The sequence below is a fragment of the Schistocerca serialis genome, chromosome 7, assembly GCF_023864345.2.
Source record: "Schistocerca serialis cubense isolate TAMUIC-IGC-003099 chromosome 7, iqSchSeri2.2, whole genome shotgun sequence".
Taxonomy (NCBI): Eukaryota; Metazoa; Arthropoda; class Insecta; order Orthoptera; family Acrididae; genus Schistocerca; species Schistocerca serialis.
Window position 1 is genome coordinate 50,674,426 of NC_064644.1, and position 18,069 is coordinate 50,692,494.

Below are 18,069 nucleotides of genomic sequence, written 5' to 3' on the forward strand. Positions count from 1 at the left end.
TATGTCATTCTCCCTCTGTGTATTATGTGTATTATGTGTGTGTACACTAGCATCTGTAGTCCACTCTACACTATCTTTTGTTTTATATATGTACAAGGATGTAAAAGTTAAAATGCCTAGTCTTTTGAAGGAGTTTCTACATGTTTCAGAAGTCTTTCTTCTTAATAAGATCACGATTGCTTTTTTTGTATTGTGAACACACTTTTTGCTTCTTGAATGTTTGAGTTCCCACCACTATCACTCCATACTGCACGTATGAGGAAGAGTCCATGGTACACTGTGCACAGACGCTGTTTGTCTGCATAGTGTGATAGCTGCCTCATTATGAGTATGACAGAGATGAGTTTCTTACAGAGACAGAAAAAATATATTGTTTCCATTTACGCTCATTATCCACAGTAATACCTCAGAATCTAGTAGATTCTACTTCTTCCAGTCACTGCCCTCAAAACCCGCCATCATGGTGACTGATTTTGGTGTATGTTTTCCTCCAACCACCACAGTGGCCGCTACACAGCTACCGGCGGAATGCGAAACACAACCACTGTAATAAGGTAAAAAGTTTATGAAGTTTATGGAGTGCGGGGAGAATGAATGCCTCTGTGCATGCTGTAATTGTTCTAACTTTATCCTTACAATCTCTATGTATACGCTATGCAGGGGGTTGCAATAAATTCTTACAGGCATTATTTAAAGCCAGTTCTTGAAACTTTGTTAGCAGATTTGCTTGGGATAGTTTACATCTATCTTCAAGAGTCCTCCAATGCATTTCCTTCAGTATCTCTGTGACACTTTCCCATGGAGCAAACAAAATTATGAATATTCATACTGCCCTTCTCTTTATATGTTCAGTATCCCACGTTAATCCTATTCATTAAAGGTACCATGCACTTTAGCAATATTCTAGAACTGGTTGTACGAGTGATTTGCAAGCAAACTCCTTTGCAGACTGATTGCTTCTCCAGTATTTTACCAGTAAACTGAAGACTACCAACTGATTTACCCACAACTGAGCCTATGTGATATTCCATTTCATATCCCTACAAAGTGTTACACCCAGGTATCTGTATGAGTTGGCTGATTCCAACAATGACTCATTGATATTATAGTCATAGGACACTATGTTTTTTCACTTCGTGTGCAGTTTTACGTTTCTGAACAAGCAAGTTGCCATCTTTGCACCACTCTGAAAACTTATCAAGATATTATCTTTCAGACAGTACTTCATCATAGATAACTGCATCATCTGTAAGGTCATTAATACACAGAGTGTTTCAAAAAGAATATATGTATTACAAAGTATTATTTTGCCCAAATTATCGATCACTGCGCCTCGGCTCAGCTATTGGAGAAACCAATACATAGTCTAGTTTATATCAATGGCCGCTAGAAAGTGGGCTAAAGATCTCAATGCACAATGGACATGATCCACCATGTAAGGCGCCATTCCCCAATCGGCTCGCTCTTCGGGAAAATTTTGAAGAAAAGAGGTCAAACCCTGCAGGGGACCATCACATAAAGGCTGAAACATGTGAAACTCCTTTTAGTCACCTCTTATGACAGGCATGAATACCTCAGGCCTATTCTAACCCCCTGACCCGCAGGGGGCTGTCAGAAAAGCTACAGGTAAAGAGATAGTTACAAAAGTTGAAAAAGACTATTTCTTAAATGCCGGGAAACCAAAAGTGATCTGTCGGATAGTGGTGCGCAGTTTTTATCAAAAGTTTGCAAAGCCTTTGTCGATAAATCGGGAATCAAACATGTTCAAATATCTGTATATAATCTGTCGTCAAAGCAAGCTGAGAGGTGTATGCGCGAGATTGGTTGCTTATATCGTACATGTTGCAGTCTAAACATCCTATATGGTACGACCCAGTACTAGAGTTTGAAGATGCCATGAACAGCTTGCAACATACTTCCACATGATTTTCACCTTATAAATTATGTTTCATCTAAAACCAGACATTATCACTGAACTCGTAGAATTCCCACCATGCACAATGATGACTACGTGTGAATGTGAAGCCATAGTCAATGAAACCATGATAAAACGAGGAAATTAGAAAAAGACAACATGATAGCAAGATCAAAGCAACCAAGTTGGAGATTATGTTTTAGTAAAATCACATGAGAAATCAAAAATGTTAACTTCTGAAATAAAGAAATTCTTTGATATCTACATGGATCCATTCGAGATTGTGGAGAATCCTCACCCTAACACATACAGGTTAGTGTATCCTAAATCCAGGAAAGTTCTCGAGCTAAGGAATAGTGTTTCGTTCGAAGGGGGGGAAAAAAGGGAGGGGGGGGGGGGGGGGGGGAACTATACCGAGAAAGTTAAAAGGTGACTCAACAAAAGTTTTTCACTGGAAATTATGAAATGTTGTGTGTAAAAATTGATGATTTTATGATACAGTTTTGTGTCCTTGAAAATGTTTATTATTTCATTAAAATGTATTTGCTGTATGAAGTGTTTGCAACGAATTTTCTTTGTGTAATATGCTCATCATGTTAGTTCTTGATATTTCTATATATTTATGTAATTTGAATAATATTTGATAATGTGTGTAATTTTAGCTTGTGTAACATTCTCACACCACACCCATTGAGACATCATTTAAAATGTAAACCACTAATCAGCACTAAATCTGTCTTACAACAATTAACAGTTTTTTAAAAATATTTTTTAATCTTAAAGGCAGTGTCTTAATTACTACACACCAAGTTGTTGAAATATCCAACAAAACAAGAAGGGAATCGTTTTAAGTAAATAACATGAATTACTGTATATTTGTTTCTCAACCACTGCAAAGCATAGGCAGTAATATTTTTCTAATTTTGATGTCTACATATCATCCCAGAACTTTCAAACAACCATGTTTCTACCATTGCACTTTTACTGTGAATATGAACCCAGGCTGTAGCAGACTGACTGTAGCTTTACTTTTGAAAACAATTTAATTTTTTGTTTATCCTTGGTGTAAGTGCTATAGTTTGCGATAAGACATTTTACATCCAATATGTTAATGCATTTGTGTTACAAGTTTACTGAATTTATTGTTAGTTACAGGATCCTTTTTGGACCTGTCCATACCTGTGTAGTATTACTCTGACAGATCCTGTAAACCTCTCCCACTAGATAAACATTACCAGAAGGAGAAATACGTATCCTAACCATGTACTCACATATAAACATTATGTAACCAAAAGGTGATCTCTGTATTTGATTTTTTGATAACACGGCACTATAATCAATGAAGCAATACTAACAGCTAAGCTGTGGAAATTGACTTGCTTCAGTACAAGCAGAAATCAAACCTATTAAGGGAGGTCAGCTAACTGCAGATGGACAATGTGGGACATTACTGTGAGTAGCCAGTAAAGTGGTCCACAAAAGAAAGTAAAACAAACCAATACTAAAAAATTATAACCTTTCAATGATTCAATGTGAAGTGCTACGACATTATAGACTCATATAAGTGAAAATTGTAAATCATCTTTTGTATTTCATTTACCTTACAATGGACAATTGTATGTTTTCTTTTACTTTGTGTAACACAATTTCAGTGTTAAACCTAATGTCATGCCAATTGCTATGGGCGGAAATTAGCAAAATTCACAGAACACAGTCCTATAAAAAATTTTAATTTATTTAAAATCATATTCTTGGCAGTTCCATTATTCTGGAGTCAGAATTTTGTTTGCATGTTCATACTTACAAAATTCAAAGGCGGCTATTGTAATGGAACTGACAAATAGCCCATTTGTTATGTTATACACTAATTAAAATTGTTTTGAAAAGCATTTACTTTGTATGATTTTAGGGTAGGAGTTGCAATCAATAATTGATACAGAAAATGTATATTCTTTGTCACTATGACTGTGATCTTTGGTGAGCAACGAGATTTCGGCCACTTGAGTTTTGGCCGCAGTGGGGAGTAGTTGTTATCAAGTTCTGGCAATAAATATGAGCTTTTTTTTTTTAAACAAACCGTGGAATCCTACATCATGATTTCATTAGGCTAGTGATAATCAACATCTGCACCTTTCTTGCACCCAGAGCAGCAGAGGAATCATTGCCTAGACAAGACAATAAGGAGCCACATGGACAACGCTGACCCAGCAGCATCAAGAAGGGGACATCATGACCATCTCTACGAAGTAATGTACATCCATTAGCCACACCGGTGGTGTCTTTATGGAGATAACTTTTGCAGCATAGTAGAGATGGTCCATGATAAGGAGTAGCATTCTATCCTCCTCCTTTCCAAATTCAACAGTTCCAATGTGCAAATCCTTCTCTTGTCTGTATACTTCCACCTGTTCTCACAGTACTGTCCAAGATGTAGTAATACCCTACTAGCTTGCAGACAAAGTTAGCTAACATTACAGTCACAAAAGGAACTGATCTTTATTGAATTCAGTTTGAACAAATAATCAATATAACACTTTATGATAAAAATACAGTTAATAGTGCAATTTAAAACTGATGAATTAAAAAGTACATATGTTAATTGACAGTTATTTCCTTATGATTTTTATAGATGTGGCAGTATCATTTGTCTAAGGGAAGGGATATGTAGTTTAACATACACTATGTGATCAAAAGAATCTGGACACCTGGCTGAAAATGACTTACAAGTTCGTGGTGGCCTCCATCAGTAATGCTGCAATTCAATATGGTGTTGGCCCACCCTTAGCCTTGATGACAGCTTCCACTCTCACAGGCATAAGTTCAATCATGTACTGGAAGGTTTCTTGGGGAATGGCAGCCCATTATTCATGGAGTGCTGCACTGAGGGGAGGTATCAATGTCGGTCGGTGAGGCCTGGCACAAAGTCTGCATTACAAAACATCCCAAAGTTGTTCTATAGGATTCAGGACAGGACTCTGTGCAGCCCAGTCCATTACAGGGATGTTGTTGTTGTGTAACCACTCCGCGACAGGCGCTGCATTATGAACAAGTGCTCGGTCTTGTTGAAAGATGCAATCGCCATCCCCAAATTGCTCTTCAACAGTGGGTTGCAAGAAGGTGCTTAACACACCAATGTAGGTCTGTGCTGTGATAGTGCCATGCAAAACAACAAGGGGTGCAGGCCCCCTCCATGAAAAACACAACCACACCATAACACCACCACCTTTGAATTTTACTGTTGTCACTACACACGTTGCAGATGATGTTCACCGGGCATTCGCGATATCCACACCCTGCCATCATATCACTAAATTGTGTACTGTGATTTGCCACTCTACACAACGTTTTTCCACTGTTCAATCGTCCAATATCTATACTCCTTACACCAAACGAGGCATCATTTGGCATTTACTGGTGTGATGTGTAGCTTATGAGAAGCCGCTCGAACACGAAATCCAAGTTTTCTCACCTCCAACCTAACTGCCATAGTACTTGTTGTGGATCGTGATGCAGTTGGGAATTTCTATGTGATGGTCTGGATAGATGTCTGCCTATTACACATTACGAACCTTTTCAACTGGCAGCAGTCTCTGCGTCAACAGACGAGGTCGGCATATATGCTATGGTGCTGTACGTGTCCCTTCATGTTTCCACTTCATTATCACATCACATCACAAACAGTGGACCTAGGGATGTTTAGGAGTGTGGAAATCTCATGTACAGACGTATGACACAAGTGACACACAATCACATGACCACGTACGAAGTCCATGAGTTTCCCATTCTGCAATCTCATGATGTCTAATGACAACTGAGGTCGCTGATATGGAGTACCTGGCATTAGGTGGCAGCACAATGCACCTAATATGAAAAATGCATGATTTTGGGGGTGTATGGATACTTTTGATCATATAGTATGTTCTTTTTGAAACACCCTGTATAACATGACCAACAAGAGTCCCAACACAGTTCCCTCAGTCACACCTGAAATTAGCTCTACATCTGATGATGACTCTCCATCCACGATAATATTCTGCATCCCCCTTACCGAAAGATTCACAATCCAGTCACAACTTTCACTTGATATCCCATATGATTGTACTTTTGACAATTAGGTGTGGTACAAAGTCAAATGCTTTTTGGAAATAAAGTAATACTGCATGTACCTTACTGCCCTGATATGAAGCTTTCAGTATGTCATGTGAGAAAAGCGCGAGTTATTTTCATTTGATGGATGTTTCTGGAATTAATGCTGTTTGGCACTGAGGAAGTCATTTTGTTCATGATATCTCGTTACATATGAGCTCAGAATATGTTCTAAGATTCTACAACAAACTGATGTCAAAGATGTTGGTAGTTTTGTGTATCACTTCTACTAACCTTTCCAAAGACAGGTGTGACCTATCTTTTTCCGAGGACTGGGCACTGGGTTGGGTTGGGTTGTTTGTGGGAAGAGACCAAACTGCGAGGTCATCGGTCTCATCGGATCAGGGAAGGACGGGGAAGGAAGCCGGCTGTGCCCTTTCAAAGGAACCGTCCCGGCATTTGCCTGGAGCAATTTAGGGAAATCACAGAAAACCTAAATTAGGATGGCCGGACACGGGATTGAACCATCGTCCTCCAGGATTGAACCATCGTCCTCCACAGTGAGAGTCCAGTGGACTGGGCACTGTTTTTTGTTTGAGGGATCTATGATATATTATGGTTAGAGGAGGGGCTAACTCAGCTGCAAATTCAGTATAGAATCAGACAGGGATTCCAACATTTGAAAATGGAATTAAGTGTTCCAGCTTTTGCACTGCTACTGTCAATTTTCATTCCCATTTCATTTGCTAGGTACTGAACACTAACTTTGGTGCCACTAACAGCCTTTACATACGATCAGAATTTTTTAGGGTTTTATGAAATATCATTTGACAATATTCTGTTACAGTAGTTATTGAAAGCATCACACACTACTGTCTTAACAGCCAAACATGTTTATTCAGCACCTCTCTATCTCTAGCCCTATGCTCTGTTTTACACCTATTATACAGTAATCTGTGTTTCTTTATAGTATATCATGGAGGTTCCCTCCCATTATATAGTGTTCTACTGGGTACATATCTATCCAGTGAATAGTTAACTATTCTTTTAAACTTGATCCATAGTAAATAGCTAAGCGTGGTCTCTAACCAGACACTGAAATGGCTGACCATATTGCAATGTACAATCAAATTTGCAACACTAAAGTAAATTTTGAACATAAATACCAACCATTAGAACACAAAAGTTTAGCACAATTACAACATAAAAGAAATGTAGAATAAAATGTGTCAGTCATTAATTGCAAAAGCAGGCATATTTTATATTTGTTGATTACAGTGCCATATACTATAAATGGAAAACAATGGTTCAAGTAAACTGTACTTACTTTTTGGCATAAAATCCAAATATGGAACAAAAATGAGAAGTTCCCATTTGGAAACACAAAGTTCATGAAGGAGAGGTGGTTAGGAGGTGACCAGTCGCAGCACAGACAGATGTCCTCTTTTCACCTAGAATATTTGTTTTGTTTTGTTTGATGTGGTGTGTTCGAGATATTTAGTTTCTCAACCTTGTATTCATTCCTCAGTTGATTCAGGCAGGTTACTCTTATGCTCCACCATAACCTACCCATTTTGGCAGCTTCAGTTTTCCCCCTTCATCTCTTATCAATGTCCAACACTCTAAGCCAATTGTCAGAATGCTCTTCAACCACAACACATCGCACTACGTTCTTTGTTCATATGGATATGTGCAGACTTCAAAAGATACCATTTAATGGTGTGATACCTAGCCTAGCTTGACTTATCATGTGGGGTATGTCCACTTCCCACTGTTATCAGTTAGTGAACCCAGATACTTGAACACATCAACATTTCTTATCAAGCCAAACTCAAAATTCAAATGCTCACCTTGCCCACTTCCATCAACAAGATATTTTGTTTTATCCATACTGACTGTTAGTCCCTATTTTTTATAAGCACCTACTAACTTTCTCATCTGATACATCTTATCCAGAGATATAACTACTTGATTGTCAGCAAACAGTAAAGAGGGTCAAGGTTGGTGCCATACTGCCATATAAGACCAATTTCTAAATACAACCTAAATAAGGTTGGTGCCATAAAACATTCTTGTTTTAACCTTACTTGTTTTAAAACTTTCTGACATCTTACCACCATACTTCATAACTGCCTTGCACTGGTGGTAGAAGTAAATATCAAAAAGTTTCCACTCAAAGGCTCTAAAATCCAGAATTGGTATTCCAATCAGGCAAAATCACATTGAGCATTGAGACTATCACCCCACTGGCGCAACAGGTTCAAGATAAATTTTTGGTAAAATCCTGCTGCATGAAGAAGTTAGTAACTGCCTGCCGCACATCCTTGTCTGACAGGAAATGACTTTTCAATGGACCGAAGGTGTGATAATTGCATGGGAAGAGATCAGGACTATAGGGTGGCTGCTCAAATGTCTTGCACTTCTCCATAACGGACGAGGCCACCCTTACAGACTGACCAGCACAGAACTTAAGAGCACAACAGTGGTTTTCGACACACGTGCTGCCCCATACTCATTCTTCACTCTACAATGGATGTATACTGGTGTTCTTCCTTGCTCTACGTTGCATATACGCTGCAGTAATGCCCTCAAATGGAAACTTTTTGATCGCCCGTTACACAATCATTCACCAACTTTAGTAATGCTCCAACATTTTCCAACACTGTTCACAGTAACTTCCTTGGGACAGAATTTTAGGCCTTTTCTAAAGCAACAAACACCAAAGATCTAGATTTTTTGTGATCATTTTCTGACACATATGGCGTACACAAAAGACGTTACCAACACAGCAGCAACTAGTGTGTGCATTTCGGTGTCTGTGTGGTTGTGTCTGTGGTATATGTATTTTTAAACAATGGAAAATCCAGGATGGAATGTAACTATATAGTAGATGCTACTCACACACACACACACACACACACACACACACACACACACACACACACACACACGACCACTATCTCTGGCAGCTGGAGCCAGCTGCTGGAGACTGTGGTCGTGTGTGTGTGTGTGTGTGTGTGTGTGTGTGTGTGTGTGGGGGGGGGGGGAGGGGGTCTATTTTTGACAAAGGCCTCACTGGCCGAAAGCTAATTTCCGGCAGTCTTTTTGTTGCGCCTTTCTGCGATTCAGCATCTCCGCTATATGGTGAGTAGCAACTATCCTTTTCATTATATTGGTGTATGTACTTTTGCTGGAGAAAGAGCAAGAGCTCAAGAGCTAGTGTGAGTACTGTTTTCTTTTGCTTGTTTCTATGTGCCACACACAAGTCAGCTATAGGTGAGCCATTGTCTTTCCTGTATTTTACATTTTATTATTGTGGATCAGACATAGTTAGGAATTAGAAAATAATTGTCAAAGCAAATTTCATTGTTTGCAAATCATATTATGCACCAATATTAACCTTTCCATCAAAATGTTAGGCTTGGGCAAAGAAAGATTTGAGTAGAATACAAATGACAGAAATGTGCTTTCTACAAAGGATCCTGAGTAAGCTAACAAGGGACAGAACACGAAATGAAACAATTTGAAACATGCTTCATATCAATCCCCCCCTTTTTTTTTTTAAAAAAAACACCTATGGATATGAATCAGCTAAAATGCTGTGGCCATGTTAAAAGAATGAGAAAAGAACAGAATCTGGAAGAAGACCAAATGGAAGACCCCAAACAAGACTATGTGAAGAACGATGAGAATTGGTGAGGACCACAATGGGAGAAAATGTGGAATGGTAGGACTGTGAGAGAAAAGAGAAGATTAGAAGAGGCTTTGTGAATTACCTGCATGAGCAGAAATGTTTCAGGAAGAGGAGGGGGGGGGGGGGGGGGGGGGAGGAGGAGGAGGAGGAGGAGGAGGAGGAGGAGGAGGAGGTGGGGAGGAGGGAGGAGAAGTAGGGAGGAGGGAGGAGAAGGGGAAGGAGAAGCAGTAGTAGTGGTAGTGGTGGTAGTGGTAGTAGTAGAGTAGAGTAGTAGTGGTGGTGGTGGTCACAGTAGAAACAATAACAACAGCAATCCTATTTCAAATACGACTGTCATTGTTTCCTCCTGTTTACTTCTTCCTTTTACCTGAAGCATATAAATGCCAGTTGCTGGTGGTGGTGAATCAGTGAACACAACAAGCAATTTTACAGGATCTTGCAATGTTGTGTGGGCAATTCGAAGACCTGATGCACCAGCTGTCTTGCCAGAAACGTCCAGCCCACACACTGAATGAGCCAACTTCATGGCTGTAGTAAGTGTTTTCTCAGGCTCTCCAAATGCAGTACCCAGAACTTTAACCATCTCTGCATGTTGTTGGACAAGTGAAAACGTACGATTGTGGGACACAATCTGTAAAGTCACAATTTTTTGTCACAGAATCTGTTAATAATTCTTTCACACTAATAAAATATCAATAAGTGATTTACCAAAGCACTGTCTGTAAATATTATTCAAAAATAAATAATAATGGCAAGAAGGTGTCTTAAAAATAGTATAGAAATGAATTTGAAAACTAAGGCTACAATCACATAATGATAGTGAAAACTTCTGCTTACCAAGTCAACACGCAATACACATCAATAAATGCTCATAAAAATTTAAAAAAGGAGCAAAAGTATAAAATGAGAAATCAAATAAACTATATAAGTAACTGGCCAATGGAAAATCCGGGATGGAATGTAACAATATTATGAGGAGGAAAGCTGCTACTCACTATATAGTGGAGATGCTGAATCACAGAAAGGCAAAACAAAAAGACTCTCACAATTAAAGCTCCCTAAGCTTACACACTACTTAATCTAACTTAAACTACCTTACGCTAAGGAGAACACACAGATCCACGTCTGAGGGAGGACTCGAACCTCTGATGGGGAAGGGGCACTGTCTATTGTTGACGAAGGCCAATGGCCAAAAGTTTTAATTGTGAGAGTCTTTTTGTTGTGCCTATCTGTGGATCAGCATCTCTGTTATATGGTGAGTAGCAACTTTCCTTCTCATAATACTGACATAAGGAACTGAATTCTTTCTTGGTGTAACAGAGAGCATGATGAGAATCTCTCTCTCTCTCTCTCTCTCTCTCTCTCTCTCTCTCTCTCTCTCTCTCTCATGCACACACAGAATGTGAATAAAAAGAATGTTTTGTACGAACTATGAAATCTTGCTTAATTACATTAGGCATAGTACATGGATCCTATAGAAAGGGGTCTCATGTGTGAAGAAGTCAAGAATTTACATGATAATTAAGCATAATACAATAAATGACTTAAAATTGTGAAATTTCATTGTATTATAGAGCTACTCTTAATTATAATATACACTAAACTTCTAACAGTATAAGTTTCTGCGAAGCTAATCATAAATGGAGTGGTAAGAGTTGCCAAAGAGATATTTCTTTAATTTAGTTTTAAGTTTTACTACAATATAGTGTCCATTAGTTACACAATGGTGAGGAATGAGTTGGTTCAGAGCCTGATTCCTTAATTCTGTTTTGTTCATCAATGTCCTGAATGTGATGTAAATGTCCTAACTAACTACTTAATTACATAAAGGTAATCAAATAAGAAATGGGTGGTGATGTTACTTCTATACATATTGACCCTCCTGTACAATACATTTTTAGCATACAATTTTGAACATGGCTGACGTCTGCAGCAACCGTATACACAAATTTGAAAAATATGTAAAAATCTGCCAACCAGTTGCATAGGTTTTCTATATACCTTGACCAGGTTTCGTCACCTCTAAGGGTGACTTCATCAGAAGGTAAGGTAATTACATGAATAACATATCATCAAAGATGTACAGTAATTTAAGAGCTGAGTTGCTCAAGTCATACATTAAAATATAAGACATAATGTTCTTCAAAAATTCAAACAGTAAAACGTAAGTAACAATGGTGTGGTGTGAGGTCAAGGTATATGGAAAACCTATGCAACCGGTTGGAGGATTTTTACATATTTTTCACATTTTTATCAATTATATATGACTTGGAACAGACCTAGGATGTATTAGGGTGATTTGGTATGTTTGATGAAAAGGCAAGGAAAAACATTTTATTTTGTAAACAACTCACCTTACATCTCGACAAAGTGTCATTTGAGGCATACACACTTGGGCCAGCGATATCCCAGCTTTCTCATCCCACTGGAAAAATAGGTTGTGTCACACTCCACAGAAAAATCACTGACTGTCACTATCACTTTTTCTTCCTCACCAGCCAAAGTTCACATTAGGGAACAGAATGAAGTCACTTGCGGCTAAGTCTGGTGAATAGGGTGGATGAGGAACCAATTCAAAGACCAATTCATGCACTTTCACCACTGTTATCGCTCATTTGTGGGATAGTGCATTATTCTAGTGAAAGAGGAATTTTTCCTGTGCCAACCTTTATCATTTTTTCAGCCAACACAAATTTCAAACAACCCAACAATGAAGCATAATAGGGTCCAGTTACGGTTCTGTCTTTTTCCGAGTAATCTCTGAGGATTATTCCTTGGGAATTCCAAAAAACTGTGGCCATCACATAACCAGCTGACAAAATGATCTTTCCTTCTTCGGTGCACTTTCACCAGTTTTGTCCATTGTTTTGGCTCTGGCATGTAATGATGGACCCAGGTTTCATCAACAATCAGAAACTGACACAAAAAGTTTTGCAGACTGCGATTAAATATCGCCAGATACTGTGTTGAAGTGCCATGTCAGATGTGCTTTTGGTCGACTGTGAGTAATTGTGACACCCACCTTGCAAACAACTTTCTCACTGATAATTCTCCATGCAGGATTTTATGCACTGACTCAGCTGAGATGCCTACAGTCTCAGCTGTCTCTCAAATTTTTATTTGGCACCCTTGCATTACCATATACTGTGTTTTTTCAATGATTTCCCATGTGGTGAACTCAACTGGATGGCTGGAGCATGCTTTGTCTTTTGTGCTTGTTTGCCCATGTTTATATTCATTAATCCAAAAGTACATGTTCTCTAATGAAGGTGCAGAGTCCGTGTGAACTTCATCCAATTCTGTTTTGATTAGTGTGGCAGTCCAATCCTTCAAATAAAATTTTTAATAACAGCACAAAACGCAGTTTTCTCCATTTTCACTCACAGTCGAGATACTGGTCAATTCAAACGGATATCAACAATGAACTGTACGCTGTACAGTGTTGAAATTCTTTATACGATCCTTGGAATAATTAAGCTTACCAACCATGAAGGTGCAACAGAAATGTTCCATTCTTTCATGAAAATTTACCAGACTTATCAAACCTCCCTTGTACAAGTATGCAGTTTTGCTATTTAGTATAAGTTTCACCTCAAAAATCATCTTGCTGTCTTTCTGGAAATGGCTACCTCACAATGTCTCTTCATCTGAGGAAAAAGGAATAAGTCACTGGGTGCACATCAGGAGCATAGGGGGCGAGGCAAAATCTGATAGTCCAAAGCAGCAGCAGATGTGACTATGTCCTGCACTGAGGCGTTGTCATGTAGCAATAAAACCAACACAGACAACTTCATGTGATGTGTAACCATAAATACTACACATGACCTCATCAGGAAAGTTTGCTTCTGTGGTTTGCCCTTTACAAAAATAGCCTGTTAGCAACACACCATTACAGTAACAAAAAAAATTCAGCATAATCTTGCCCGATGGTGATTTGACCATTCCCTTTCACAGTTGCAGTGAGTCACGTGTTTCCACTGCTTGTTTTGCTTCCTTGTCTTAAGGTAACAGTGATGCACACAGCATTCATCCATGGTGATTAGACAGTTAAAGAAGTTATTTGGATTGGCCTGACACAGCTGCAACATTTCTACTGCCGCCTCGGTTTGGGGAACTTTACAAATCAGTGTGAACAGTTGTGGAACCAGCATGTGGCAACATTTGTCATGTTCAAAATATTTTGCAAGATGTTGAAAAACTGATTCATTACTGATTTTAACATTTTTCCAATACTGCCTTGGTTGTGTTATGTTGTAACAACTATTTCCACAGCATTGAAGATTTTGAAAGTATAAATATGCAACAACTTACATACCAAGTGCTTAACATGAAGTCAACATATGTGCCTGCAATACATTCAAACTACCATGCATCAGGGCTTTACAATCCAAAAATCTATATGTTCATTCTATATGATCAATTTTGAATGAAGTTTCTTTCTTTATATTAAATTAATACAGTCTCTGTAGGCTCCCAATATCACTAACAATATAAACAACATGACTGGTTAACAGTCATTCAGATATACTATAATTGCTTGAAAAATACAGCCTCAGAACGTTACAGTAAAAGCAATAAAAAAGGAGATGACAAAAGTATTACCTCTGTATCAACATCTAAAACAAAACTGAGAAAGAAATTGCAAACTACAGCAAATTTCAATTTCTTAAGCATTTTAATAATTATGTTTGACCTGCTTTTAGTTACTATACCAGTAAATGATTGATAAGATTATTTATTTAAATGTATACTAACTGATGGGTGTTCAGCTACTACAGGATTTCCAGCAAGAAATCTTGCCCATGCAGTTGCTTCTGCTGGTGGTGGGCATGTCAGCTCAGAGTCTACCAGATACTGTCCCAGACGCTCTAAGTTGAACCTACAGAGTATGTTTAAGTTGATATAAGTAACGATACTACAAACAAAAATAAATTTCAGTTAGATCCAAGTCATAGAAGATACGAAAATTCATATTTTATAATTAACATTTGTTCTGACAAGTTCTGTTCACTCATTCTGGCAAGGAAACATTACAAAGTGGAAAACTTGAAATAGAAATAAATATGTAGGAATTTGGTGGGCATCAGATGATCTGAAAAAGAGTTTTAATTGCTAGAGTACACAAATTTTATGTAAGCACTACTTCTTTCAGTGAAAAAAAAAAATAAATTTTTTCGATGTATTCAGTTAATTTAACGATTTAAGTTTTAATTGTAATTTTTGTAAATTAAACTTTGAACAATGTGTAGTTTCAGCACCTATTATTGGAGGATATATAACGGCCCGATTTTTGGTATCGAGATAGTCAATCTACGGCCGAGTTTCAGACGAGAAATCTGTGTTGGTTAGAACAACAACAATGCATCCGTTAATAAGTGTTACACAATAAGGCCATGTGTTAAAACAATGACAATGTCTGCTCCATACGTACCATGCTATTCTTCAAGAACTGTGAACTTTGTGATCAGGTTTTTACTGCTAATAAATATTCAATAGAAAACTATGGTAGCAGTATGTGGAGGTTTGCCTGAAAACTATTAATCAGAAATAGCAGAAATGAGAACACCATGAAACTTAACATCAGAATTGGGGGTCACGAAGTAGACAAAGTTAAGGAATTCTGCTACATTGGCAGCAAAATAACCTGTGATGGATGGAGCAAGGACAACCTAAAAAGTAGAGTAGCACTGGCAAGAAAGGCTTACCTGGCCAAGAGAAGTCTACTAGCATGAAACATAGGCCTTAATTTGAGGAAGAAATTTCTGAGAATGTACATTTGGCGCAACAATATTATATGGTAATGAAACACAGACTGTGGGAAAACTGGAACAGAAGAGAATCGAAGCATTTGAGATGTGGTGGTACAGAAGAATGTTGAAAATTAGGTAGACTGATAATGTAAGGAATGAAATGGTTTCCTGCAAAACCGAGGAAGAAAAGAACATACAGAAAATACTGTCAATTGAGATATCACAGAATAACTTCCATGGTACTAGAGGGATCTGTGAACGGCAAAAACTACTGAGGAAGACAGAGATTGGAATACACTCAGCAAGTAACTGAGGTTGTGGGTCACAAGTGCTATTCTGAGATGACGAGATCGGCACAGGAGAGGAATCTGTAATGGGAAGAGTAAAGTCCCAAGGGGACGGGGGAAGAGCACATGTTATGGAAATGTCCGATTTTAGACACAGGTAAATTAGATAAAAGTCTACAGACGAAACACAGATTAAATTTGAACTATGAGGATAGGCATCTTTCATGGGAAAAAGGAAGCTCAACTACTGGTATCTGCCATTGACTTGTAGGTAAAGGCATTACCTTGGGTACTTTTTCTATTTCTTTTTATTTCCTGAGGCAGTGCAGCTAAGTAGAAGTCTTCATTCTACAAAAGCGGGGCATATGAGTACCGTGTGAAGATATACACACATCTTTCATTTCTTACAGTCAATCACCAATGTGACTCACTCCTTAATTATAGTGAGATTACGAATAACGATCAGCTTCATAAGAATGGTTATTAAAACAATTACAATACAGAGGACAAAAAAATCTGAATTGTGATATACTGCCAAAATTGTATTAAATTACACAAAGAAAACAAAGTTTGTTAAATGAAAGAAAATTATATCGATTATTATCAACAATACCTGTGTTTTCGTTTTGAGCCTCCTGGTGTAGCAGTAGGGCTTCCAGGTTTTTCTGATGGATCATCAAGGTTATACAAGAAATCTGCTATAAATGCTAGTTCTTGCTGTGATATTTTAGATATTTCAGGTGGGATGCGCTCTTCAGACAGTCTCAGAATAGCAAGATACAGCCAGCGAAAGAATGCCTGGATGAAAATGGACAGTTACATTGTAATTTAGAGATATTTACTTGTCAGGTGTATAAACCAGAATCTGTGTATAGACAATTCTCTAAAGACCAAAAATACTGTAATTTTTCCTTTGCCAAAGAGTAGCTACTCCATATCAACTTTTGTTCTTTTTATTAGTATTTGTTATTATTGTGTATCTTCCATCTCCTGGCATAAATGCTGTTCAACTGTTCAAGTGTACTAATTGTGAGATGACAGTAACAACAACAACAACAACAATAATATGGCATGGGAAAAATTTAAGAATAAAAAACCAGGCAACACAACACTAGACATTGAAAAACAAATTCAGAATATTTCAATGAGTTATAAAATATATACAGTGACTTATCAGTATCTCAGAGGTACCATATTTACTCGAATCTAAGCCGCACTCGAATCTAAGCCACACCTAAAAAATGAGGCTCGAAATAAAGGAAAAAAAATTCCCGAATCTAAGCCGCACCTGAAATTTGAGACTCGAAATTCAAGGAGAGAGAAGAGTTTTAGGCAGCACCTCCAAATTGAAACAAAGTTGGTCCATTGTAATATGAGATACAATTTAGGTCGAATGAATGACTATACACCTACAGTAGTTTGGTTCGAGTAGTAAGCTTAGCAGTTAAGCTTTACCAGGTAGCCATTGCTAGGCGTCAGGCTCTCCGTTCGTAATTATACGGGTACCCTTCCTTTTTCACGTGCTTCGTCTGGTTTGAATCGACTGCTTATTTTGCTTTGATCTGATAAGTGCCGTTTTCTTTGTTATAGGTGTTTACGTCACTCTAAGCTGAAAATGCATGACTGTAATGTGTCATGCATTGTTTGTCGCATTCTGATAGTGCCTGTTTACGGCCTGTCGCCGCTCGCGGCAGGGCTTGCTTTTGTGTGCGCTACCGCCGCTTACAATTTAAAAAAAGGAGAGGAATCGTCTCATTAGCGAAACAATGGCAAGAGACTGCTATTTGTCGTTACTTACACTGCTGCTTTCTTTGATAATGATCAACAAGAACCAAATAATAGATTGCGTATGATAGAACATGTTCTGAACAAGAGTTAGGTGAAAATTTTTCTCCATTTGAAAATCTTTGCGGCCGCTTCTTTAGTACATCAAATTCTGCACAGAAATTAGAGTCATCTTAGATTTAAAAATCTAGCCAGTTGCCGTGCTTCATTTCTGACTGTATCACTATCAGGCATAAGAATAATACGAATATAAACATGACACGATATGTATATTCTTCCGCGTTTGCTGTTGTCTCACTCTAGTTTCGTAGTTTATTAGGCAGCCAGGATTTAAATGAGATAGCAGCAAACACGAAAGAATAATTGGCAAAATGTTTATATTCGTATTATTCTTATGGTGAAGAGAATACTGTATGTGATTCACATTTCATCAGGTTCCTATTAGCAACCATCTCTTCTCACAGGTAGGAAAAAATTCAGAACGTAGAGTTGGCCATATTGACAAACATCCCAAACAGTCTCGCCAGTCGGATTTTCGTAGTACATTGAAAT

General features: G+C 38.0%; 1 protein-coding gene across 3 annotated transcripts in view; it reads right to left on the reverse strand.

The window, feature by feature from the left end:
- Window positions 1-18,069, reverse strand: part of LOC126412500 (anaphase-promoting complex subunit 4) — a 113,748-nt gene that overhangs the window by 20,407 nt on the left and 75,272 nt on the right. For all 3 annotated transcript variants that reach the window (XM_050082123.1, XM_050082122.1, XM_050082121.1), the window contains 3 exons: window positions 16,346-16,530; window positions 14,451-14,574; window positions 10,063-10,326 (listed from right to left, as the gene is read on the reverse strand). In XM_050082123.1, the coding sequence (XP_049938080.1) occupies window positions 10,063-10,326; window positions 14,451-14,574; window positions 16,346-16,530 (573 nt within the window). The remainder of the gene's footprint in view (window positions 1-10,062; window positions 10,327-14,450; window positions 14,575-16,345; window positions 16,531-18,069) is intronic.